Consider the following 10,694-nt stretch of genomic DNA (forward strand, 5'->3'; position numbering starts at 1 on the left):
GCCCCCCCCCCCCCGCCCCGCTTCCTGTTGCTGGCTTATGGAAAGTCATCCTCAGCGCCAAGGCCCCTCCCCAAGTTGATGGCTCAAACTAAACTTTGCTTGGTGGGGGGGTATGGGAGGGTGGGTGCTTCAGGATGACCTGTGCCCTGAAAGAGAGGACACAGGAGAGGGTCCTCAGAGGTGGGTGTTATAGCCAGAGCAAAGATACCTAAGTGAGGAATTCCAGGAAGAGCCTTGGCACACTCCCCTGCCCTGGTGTGGTCACTGCAGCATCAGTGACCCCCGGGGCTGGGGGGTTTCCAGGGGGTGGGGTGCTCTGCAGCCGCCACCAGAGCAGCTCCATCTTCTTCTGATGCTTAGATGGGGGTGGGGGGACACTTCACATTTGAAGGCATGGCCTGCACCTTTAAAAGTTTGCAGGGAGCCCTTTACACCTCCTTCCTCCCTTCCCCTTAGCCCCTGGAGGGTGCAGGGCTGGGGGCCCAAGGCAGCACACCCACTCCTGTGTTCTCCCAGCTGCTACTCCCAGGGCTGGGCACCCAGCTGAGGCCTGGAAAACTAGACCCTGCCTCCAAAAGCTATAGGATTCGGGCAGGCGGGAGGACCAGCCAGACAGTGGAAGGATGGATTTCAAACCCCATCAGAAGGTCTGCCGAATTTCACAGGAGTGGCACATCCTCCGGCAGCAGCCTGCTGATGGGTGTCAGGTGGAATGGCAGATGCCAGCATCGCCTTGGCGGTAACTGACATCCAGCTTCTGGCTCCAAAGTCAAGTGTCTTCTCTTCCCCCTCATCCAGCGTGAAATCGAAATATCAACGTTTTCCCTGTGCTGTTTTCAATGGCTTCGAGCCTGCTGAGTGTGCCTCCCCGCCAGACCTTGTTAGTTGGGTAGGGTCTCCTGGCTGTCTTAATTGGCAAGGGGGAGCGATGGGGCCCCTGGAGGAAGATTAAAATCCCAGCCCCTTTAGGACAGATCTGCTTATTAGTAAACTTATACAGCTCACTGGCCCTCAGGGGATCAGGGAAGGCTTTTGGGTGTCGCATGTTGGCTCTGCCAGTCGCCTAGTGGAATCGGAGCCTTGGGAAGAGAGTTCACGTCTGTGAGCCTCTTGTGGCCTCGCCTGGCCAGTGGGTACGTTTTCCCCACATCCAGTGCCCAACGTAGAGCAAGCCCCCCCCATTCTTGCCTCCTGCCTCGCCCAGTAAGCTCAGCAGGCGCCCAGGACCGCGTCAGCCTGGGGCAAAAGCCGCCTGGGAGGCCCCAGGAGCTGCTACATCAAGACAGGACATTTGGGTCTGTCCCGCGCTGATGGGCCTCTGCCAGAGGAAAGCTTATCAGAAGGTCTGTTTCGGCTGGGGGTGACCCTGGAACGCTCCTTGGTTACTGAACTGGACTCGAAAATAAGATTTAAAGCCCTGGAAGGACCACTCGATGAACAGATGAGTTCACGAGTGCCTTTCACCGATGAGCCACCCTCTAGCTGTCCTAATAAAATTTCAACCTGTGTGCAGGCCCCAGGGGCCAGGGTAGGGCAGCAGACACACTCTCACATTGGGCCTCCCCCTGCTTCTGAGTAAAAACTGAAACAAGGAAGATTTTGTCCTCAGATGTGCGGCTGGAAGGAAGTGCCTCGGTGGGCCAGGAAGGGATGGGTGTGAGGGTCCAGCTGCGCCTCCAGCTGCCCACCCTCCCCATGTGGTGCTTGCCTCCCAGATGATGAGGGGCCTGCGCTCATGGGCAGCTGGCAGCAAGCCAGCCTGGAAGGTGGGCTGGATGGGAAGCACCCTCTCTTAGTACGCTCTGGCCGGATCATTCTTCCCCTTTGGAGGCCCCCTGGCCTGCCTTGGGCCTCTCAGCCCAGTTCCCCTCTCCCCACGATCTGCCTGTGTCTTTGCTCCCCCGTGTGTGCGCACGCGAGCGCGCACACACACACACACACACACACACACACACACACAGAGCCAGGTGTGGGCATGTAGAGACTCGAACAGTCGGGGCTGGGGGCCTGCAAGGGGAGAGAACCGTGTTCAGTGCAGTCATCTCAGCGCTGTAATTTTCTCCTTGGCTTTTGCCTTTGATTAATGGCCCCTGTGTCACCCCCTCCCCCGGCCCGCATACCTGGGGATCAGATTTCACTTTCCACGTCCTGGCCTCAGGTCCTGGGCAGGAGGGAGCTGAGTCTCCTGGAGCGGTTGGGGGAGGGTCCCCTGCTGGCCAGGAGGGTGGATCGCAGGGCTTGGCGTCCTCCTGCCCCAGTGCCCCATCCCCGCCAGCCCTGCGGCCTGGGCCAAGAGGACCTTGGTAAATGGGCAGTCCTGCCCTTTGCCCGCCTGCCCTGGGCCTTCCCTGAGGGGCTGTGGCATTGGGACAGTGGCTTTTCTGCTTTCTCTCTCATCTCCCTCTCTTCTCCGTTCTCCCCGTGGCCCATCCTTGCATGTTTCAAGGCTGTCAGCAGATTGCCACAGAGGATGAGTTTCTCTTACCATAAAAAAAAATGTTTATGGTAAGAGAAGGGAAGCGCAGCCCCTGCAGTGTCTCTGAGCTGTGTCTCCCCCAGGAGAGCCCTTCCAGCCGCAGCTCTGCTTCTCTTCGTCCCCAGCCTTTGTTCTCTGGGGTCTCACCTTGACTGTCAGGTACAGAACAGAAGAGGGAATCTGCCTGGCCCAGACAAGCAGAGCAGAGCAGAGGACCGTCGAGAGTGTCCTCGGGGTCCATGCCCTTCCTCTTCACACGGCCCGCACCGTGGGCACCAGTGGGTCACAGGGCAGGGATGGGTTTCCCTGATGGCAAGTTCATGATGCCTTATCAGCATTTACCCAGCTGACGTCTGTACGTCTGAGCACAGCTCTGCGTGCTCCGTGGGCAGAGGCCCAGTCCCCCGACCCCTGCTAGGCTTCTGTCTGTCTGTCTCTCTCTTTCTCTCTCACTGGTGCCCTTGCCTTTGTGGTCTGCAACCTGGGAAAGAAGGATGCTGAGGAGGGGTGACTGGTGCTGGGGAGGTGAGGCGAGACCCGCCCCCAGCCGTCTGCCCGGGCCTGCTGTGGCTGCATTTCTGGCTCCCTGCTAGCCGCCTCTGAGCAGCCTGCAACTGTAGTTAATCTGCTTGCAGTTCGTTTTGACATCGTTACTGAGGGAAGGTAGCTGGGGAGCTCTGTCCATGAGCCCTGCGGGTCTTCTGAGTTAATGCTTAAGTTGGCTGGGTTCCCCCCTGGCTCTTCTGGCCCTGGCTTTGCCTAATCGTTTAAGGAGCTCCACTGCAGGCTCCGTGAAACAGGCAGACCAAGGCCTGGGCCCCTTTCGGGTCCCCGGACATGTGGCCCACGTGCCCCACACGAGTGCACAGCGAGGCCTGTGGCTCAGGAAGCCCAGTTGCTATGGAAGCAGTATTTTTCTACTTTCTGGAAGCCCCCAGATGCCTGGCTGTGGGTAACTGCTCCATGTGGAGGGGGGGGCTTCTCCTGGGGCTCCAGCATGACAGGTTAAGCAGCTGGGGGCTTCGGGAAGCAGGCCCCTCAGCCGTCATTCCTGTCATTCTGGGTGAGCTGCGCAGCCAGGATCCTAAGGGGTGAGGCCCCAGGTTCTAGCCCAGGCTGCTTACAGGCTCCCCAGAGGTCTCTGAGGACTGCAGCTCGGGGCTGACCTTTCAAGCACTGACAGCGAGGGCAGGATTCAGGGGCCTGCCGCCCACCTGGGGCTTTACGTCCGGGTCCCAGTGCCTCTGTCTCGAAGCCGGGACACCAGCAGCCTCTGGGCCTGCTTTCCCTTCCATCCCTCCTGCTCAGCCATGATGCTTCTGGGGCTTTGGCCTCCGCATGCCCGGCTGAGGGGTGTCAGGTAGGGAGGGGTGCAGGGCGTGAGCCATGGGTGTGCCCTAGAGGGGTCTGTAGGAGCAGGATAGGAAGCCATTGTCCACTGCTCTGGGAAAGGGGGGATCTCCAGCCTTCACAGGGACACCCGCAGAGACGTGTGAGGACACAGGGTGGGATCCAGGGGTCCTGGCTGGAGACTGTCCTCAGCCACTTGCCTCATTTTCCTCTGGAGCCGCTCCCCACTCTCCGTCCTCCCTGACCTCCTCCCCACCTGGGGCAGCCTGGCCCCGCTGCCCGGTCCCGGCCCCAGGCACATAGAAACACCTGACCCAGCCGGGAGCAGAAAGGAAGCTATGAAACTGGTAGGCCTCCCCTTGTCTGTGAACTTCAGTTGTGGAGCTGGCCCTCGGGCTCTTGCTTTGTAGCCCATTGACTTTTTTTTGTTTTCCGTTTTTTTTTAAAGTGATTCTCATAAGCTTGCTTTTGCTTCTCTTGTTTGCAGGAGCAAAGCATGGCCACTGTGCAGCCTCGACAGCTGGCTGGTGGTGGCCCTAAAAAAAAAGGAGAGCTTTAGCTGATAAAGATCTGCTATTTTTATCTACCACTTTATCCTTTACAAAGGGCTTTCAGGGTCTCTGTCTCCTTTAATCCCAACAAAATCCTGTCAGGAAGAGTCTGTTCACATTTCACAGGAGGACCTGCAGAGGGTTGGAGGGTCAGGAGGCTGGGATGTTCTCCACGCATGGATCGCAGCCCCTGCTGGGGGCCTCTGGGTCCCTGCAGCCCCACTGGTCTCGCTAAATACAAATGTTGTGGCTCCAGGGCAGGATTCCCAGTGGGTGTGGCGCATGGCCTTTCTTCTGCGTCACCCACCTTTCCTTAGGACCCACTGAGAATGGCTGGAGGCCCTGGGTGGCTTGTTCCTGCGAGACGCTGGCAGAGCTTGGTCATCGGGTCGCCCCATCCTGGGCTGATCCTGGGAGCCCGTTGGAAAGTCAAAACGCTTGCAGTCCCCCACCCCCTCCCACTGGCAGCTGTCCCTGGAGACCCTGTGGGAAGTGGCCACCCAAGTGTGCTAGTGACCTTGGTTATTGCCCCCAGGGAGCCCCAGCATGCCGAGGAGATGCCAGCCAGGGGAGTGGTCTCACCAGGTGCTTTTCTGGTTTTGATCGCAGCACCCCTGCAGCAGGGCCAGGGTGGAGAGAGGCCCCAGGCCTGCAGATGGCCCAGCCTGTGAGGGGATATGGGATGGGCCAGCTCACCTCTCCATCCTGTGTCTCCATCCCATGGTGCTGGAGGCTGGGGGCCACTGGCCTGGTGATACATGTGCCTCGTGATAGGGGCCGTGTGTCTTTCAGGCATTTTCTACCCTTTGCCTGAGGAAAGGGTGTGGGGAGAGGGGAGAGCTCCAAGCAGGGAGGCATCACCCACCCTGATGGGATGCCCCTCTGCTCCCTGAGGCCCAGGTCCCACACCTCCATGTGCCCCAAGCACAGCCGGCTCAGCACCCCACCCCTACCAGGCTGGGCCCCCTGTGTGCCCTGAGAATAAAGGCCTGTCTCGGGTAACTTGGACCTGCATCATGTCCCCACTGCCAACCTCCCGCTAAGCAGGATGAGGGAAGAGTGGAAGCGGGCACAGAGCGCTAAGCAGACGGTTAGCGGCGGGGCCAGAGTGAGAAGGCCCAGGCTCCCCTCCTGCCCCCCCCCCCCCCCCTGCCACAGCTCCTTGAGGTTGGCAGGGGCACTGGCCTCTACCCTCACCCAGCTGCATCCGGACACCGTGGAGGAGGGACTGAATGATGGATCCCAGAGGCAGAGCCAGGCCTGGGGCTTTTGCAACATCTCCAGGGTGAAGGAGGCCCGGGTTAGGGCAGGGGTGCCAGCGAGGAAGGGCACAAAGACAAGCGATGGCCGAGGTCACACAGCTGGGAAGAGCCTGAGTCACGAGGTTCTCAGTGCAGTGCTCCAGGGAACACAGGGCTGCTGAGTTTTACACACACCTCCGGCCACTGGCCCAGACGTGTGTGGGCTGGAGTTGGGTCCGCTTGGCTTGCCGCTTGGCAGCTACTGTCCCGAACCTGAGCCTGGCTACCCAGAGGGGGTTTTTCCAGGAACCTCCTGCCCTGGCCTGCCTGCCGGCAGCCACCTTCCCCTCCCGGCAGAGGCTTCCGGAAGCCTCCACACTTCACCCTGCGGGCCTGCTTCTGACAGCCTGCTCGACGCCAGCGCCCGTGTGGTGCCATCGCCGCCCCGGCAGGCTGGCCTCTGCCCAGGGTGGCCGGAGGGCGCGAGCTCCCGCGCTCAGACCCTGCGGGCCTCCCAGAGCCCTGTCCCCACTGGTCAGTGACCGTTTCCTGCCGCAGCTTCCTTGGAAGAGCCCAGCAGACTCCCCACCCCCGCTGTCCCCATCCCAGTCCCTCCGGGCACTCCAACTTTCAGGTGGATCTTGTCACGTCCTGCCTCCGAAGCCTTCCTTGGTCCCCACTGCCCAGGGCAGCGGCTCCCGGCGCGCCCAGTCACTCCAGTTCCTACAGGTTCCTAGGCCTGGCTCAGTCACCAAGGCCATATCTGTGCTTACCCCCTCTCTGCATTTGAAAGAATCTACTGTGGTCACAACTGGTATAATGAAGGGGACTAATGGCGTGGGTGATTCAAAACACGCTTGCTTAGTCCCCGTGGGTCCAAGGTGGGGCTCCGTTTCTCTTTAGATGGGAACAGCTGGGGGGTCCTGGTAACGCTTTCCTTTCCTTCCAGAGACGATGCTCTGTGTCCTGAGCGTCGTCCTCCCCTCCCTTTGCTCCAAGGCTCCTTCCCAGCCAGCAGGGTGAGGACTCACTTCCGGAAGGGGGTGGCAGGGATTCCCAGGGGTGTGGGGCCACCACGGGGCTGACCCTGCACTGCTGTCCACAGGAGGAGCGGCCCCCCTACCACCGCCACAAGAAGGGGAGCTCTGTGGGCGGCTTGTGCTACCTGTCGACGGGCATGGCCGTGCTACTCACGGGCCTGGTGTTCGCCTCTGTCTACATCTACAGATACTTCTTCCTTGCTCAGGTGAGGTGGGACGGAGGGAGGCGGGGCCTTGGAGAAAGAGTGGTGTTTTAGAGAGGGCAGGGCAGGGCAAGCGCTTGCATTGGGTGTGGGCCGGCTGGAGAGGAGGGGGCAGCAGGAAGCCCTGGACACGCCCCCTAGGTGGGAGGGGTGCCCGGGCAAGCCCAGAAGACCTGCCTCCTCCTCTCTGGTCTTGGTCTGTGAGACAGGACCGGGTCCCCGTCCTCTGACTGCCATGGGCTCCGGAGGAGTGTCCTTACCTATCTCTTTGGATGCATCTGAGGCTGACAGGGAGCTCTCCCAGGAGCACAGTCGGTGATGGGGGAGCCGGGATTGGAATCTGGGCTGTGAGGCCCGCAGCCCCTTCCCACAGCGTCACCCCAGGGCATAAGCACCAGAAACTCAGGTGCAGCAGACATTGGAACTCTGCAATCCCTTCAGAGCCCGGCCCCTGTGCCCATGGATCTTGCTCTAAAGACTTACACTCCACACGTGGACATTTGGGCTATAAACCGTGAAGGGTGGAGGGTGGCTTATAGATAGTCACCTCCACCTATGATCACACCCTGGTTATCTGCTCACACAACCAATCTGGGCACGAAGCTGGGCCAAAGAACTGGTCCTGGGCACAGCAACTTTGCGGTCAGCCCAGGCCTGGGGAGGGAGGCAGGGCCGCCAAGCTCTCAGAACTGAAGGTAGTTAAATGAAAGTTTGCTTAATAGAATAACCATAAACATAACGAATGGGGAATCTCGTTGACAAAAAGGTTGGGAATTGCCAGTCATTTATGACCCAAGTGACCTCTTCCCACCCTCAAGCACTGGGCTTTGACTTCGTTGTCATCCAGTTTTTCTACGGTGGAAATGACTAAAGAGTTTGCAGTCCACGTGACCTTTATCCTTTGACACCTCAGCTCCCCTCCGTCCACGGCCTGCTTCCCCACCTGTTCCTGGTTGTCACTTTCTGGGGCCTTTTCCTGTTGCACCTGTGGCCCTGCCCTGGACCTCCCCTCTGATCCCAGCCCCCCCCTCATGCCCTCTTGGGGTTCCTCACCCCACCCCAATTCCCAGGGAGTAGGGGAACCTCAGAGCAGCCTCTGGGTCTACACCCTGGGACAGTATGATTCCTGTGTGATGATTCATCCTCCCGGGACACTAAAACAGACAAAGGGGTGTCTGCCCATCGTGGGCCGGACCTGGATGAGGCCCTGAGAAGTAGGAGGGGCCTGCAGTCCACCGGTCAGTCACGTAACCTCGGTCACGCCAGGCTGCCTCCCTTCCCTTACTGATGGAGTGATTAGGCGTGCCCCTCACATAGGGGACACCATGTTTGTGTAGGTTTCTCAGGAAGCACAGGATCCAGGGAAGGTGGTGGGTCCTTGCTTGAGGTTGGACACAGTGCCACCAGAATCTGATAACAGGGCTGCCTCTCAGCTCCTACCTCCTCCCTCCAAGGTCTGTAGGGCCTCGCAAAGGGGGCAAGAAGGGCGGGCGAGCACCCCCTGGTGGTGGCGGAGGGTGGCACCCTGCAGGGCCCAGCCTGTCCAATCCAGAGTCCCCCTGTTTGCCCCTGAGGACACCCCTCCCACCCCAGGCTCTTTCTCAGGTGTCTGTCGCCCCGCTGGTCTGCCCCATTTCACAGCCATAGACTCATGGACTCGGAGGCCAGAGGGGCCTGAGGGGTCACCTTGTTTTACAGATGGGGAAACTGAGGCCCAGAGGGGTCGTCCTCCTAGGAACTGGCAGACCCGGCTCACCCTCCCTGGCTCCCCATGTTTCTTAGTTTCTCCGTCTGTGAAATGGGTGTCACAGACCCATCCTCCCTGCCTCCCCAGGCCTTTGGAGCCGGGAGTGGTTGGGCAGGCAGCAGTGGTCTCACGGAGGGCGCTGTGTGACCAGACTCTCTCCCTCCCTCGCCCCGCACCGCCCCGCTCAGCTGGCCCGAGACAACTTCCACTGCGGCGTCCTCTACGAGGACTCCCTGACCTCGCAGGTCCGCGCCCGCGTGGAGCTGGAGGAGGACGTAAAGATCTACCTCGAGGAGAACTACGAGCGCATCAACGTGCCGGTGCCCCAGTTTGGGGGCGGTGACCCTGCAGACATCATCCACGACTTCCAGCGGGTGAGGCCAGCCAGGGACTGGGGCGGGGGCGGCGAGGGGGGCGCCACGAGGAGGAACAGGTGTGAAAGGAGAACAACCACGCCCCTTGTACAGACTTGGAGTACATACCGTGTAATATAAACCATGGAGTAGATACCTACGGTTTAGGTCAATCAGGGATTTAAAGGACCGCTTTTATCATATACGTCATGCGGTTATCACTGAATGTGAACTAGTCATGGTTGATTTTCTCCTTGGTCACCTGCCAGCTGCGGACGCTGGCTGGAACGGGCGGGCGAGGCCAGTGTTCCTTTTTACTGAGTTGTTTCCATGTTGACATCTTATCGAGATGCAGCATACGGGGTTGGGAGGGGCACCTCTCGCTGAGGGTCCAGGCTGTCCATGGGGGTGGTGGGACCTCCCAGCTTTGGTGAGATGCACAGTGGGGACGTTGCCCTGAAATTCGAAACTCGGCTGTATACCCCCAAGAAGAATCCTTGTCACAACCGAAGCATTTAATAGTGTTTTCATCTAGTGAGTGGAACCTTCTACAAACACAGGCTAGGAGAGGAGCAGGCGAAGGGGGCCCCGCCCCGGTGCTGAGGAATCTGGGTGCGTCATGGGCGCGGTGGGGTTCGTGCCTCATACAGCCCGTGGGGGCCAGTCCCTCACCTGCGGAGACTGACGCGGCCCCCTCTTCCTGTTTAGGGTCTCACTGCCTATCACGACATCTCCCTGGACAAGTGCTATGTCATTGAGCTCAACACCACCATCGTGCTGCCCCCTCGCAACTTCTGGGAGCTCCTCATGAATGTGAAGGTGAGCAGGGCCCTGGCAGCATCTTCTCTCCCTTGCCCCCCCTCCATGAGACAAGGGAAGGATGGGGGGCCTGGGCATTGCTGTCAGCTGGGCCCAGCACCCCAGGTTGGTCCCCCCGCCTCCAGCTCCCTTCTCCCACATTCAGAGTCAACACCTCTCCTTCCTGCCCACCCCCAGCCTCCCACTTCTGCCTCCCTCACTTGGGAAGAACCCCAAGACCAGCTTCCTAAGTGTTCATGGCCATGCGCCACGTCGCCCCGTGTCAGCAGTGCAGGGAGGTGATGGGGGCCCTGCCCCCGAGGAGCGCTCCCCCTAGGGTGGGAGACCAGTCTGGCACACACATGACTCACGGCAGTGCAGGTGCAGGTGCAGGAAGTGCCTGGGCACGTCAGAAAGGCAAGCCGTGCGGCCTGTGGATGAGGGGGTGGGCGTGTTGGATGGGCACTGCCCGCACTGCGGGGGCTCGGCTTAAGCTAGCAGAAGAAGGGAGGCGAGCGCAATGTGCAGTCGGGGACCGAGAGCGGCGAGCCCCGGTACTGACCCAGTGCTGTGGCCACTCCCTTTGCAGAGGGGGACCTACCTCCCGCAGACGTACATCATCCAGGAGGAGATGGTGGTCACGGAGCATGTCAGTGACAAGGAGGCCCTGGGCTCCTTCATCCACCACCTGTGCAGCGGGAAGGACACCTACCGGCTGCGGCGCAGGGCCACCCGGAGGCGTGAGTGGCAGACTCCACCCACCTTGGCCCCTGCCCTGAGCTCCAAACCATGGCCACCCTCTGGCAGTGCCTGGCCGTGTAGCTGGAGACCAGCTGTCAGAGAGCTCAGATTGTAGCAGCAGTAATAACAGCTAATGAGCACTTACTATGTGCCAGGCACTGCTTTACACTTTTTTTTTTTTTTTTTTTTTTTGG

The 10,694-nt window shown here is 60.1% G+C and overlaps 1 protein-coding gene across 1 annotated transcript in view; it reads left to right on the top strand.

Annotated features, from left to right (window-relative positions):
• Window positions 1–10,694, top strand: part of ITM2C (integral membrane protein 2C) — a 13,333-nt gene that overhangs the window by 2,080 nt on the left and 559 nt on the right. The window contains exons 2-5 of the mRNA XM_007462771.1: window positions 6,723–6,864; window positions 8,797–8,982; window positions 9,670–9,780; window positions 10,349–10,499. Coding sequence (XP_007462833.1) covers window positions 6,723–6,864; window positions 8,797–8,982; window positions 9,670–9,780; window positions 10,349–10,499 — 590 coding nt within the window. The remainder of the gene's footprint in view (window positions 1–6,722; window positions 6,865–8,796; window positions 8,983–9,669; window positions 9,781–10,348; window positions 10,500–10,694) is intronic.

Source organism: Lipotes vexillifer, unplaced genomic scaffold, assembly GCF_000442215.2.
Source record: "Lipotes vexillifer unplaced genomic scaffold, Lipotes_vexillifer_v1.1 scaffold860, whole genome shotgun sequence".
Lineage (NCBI taxonomy): Eukaryota > Metazoa > Chordata > Mammalia > Artiodactyla > Lipotidae > Lipotes > Lipotes vexillifer.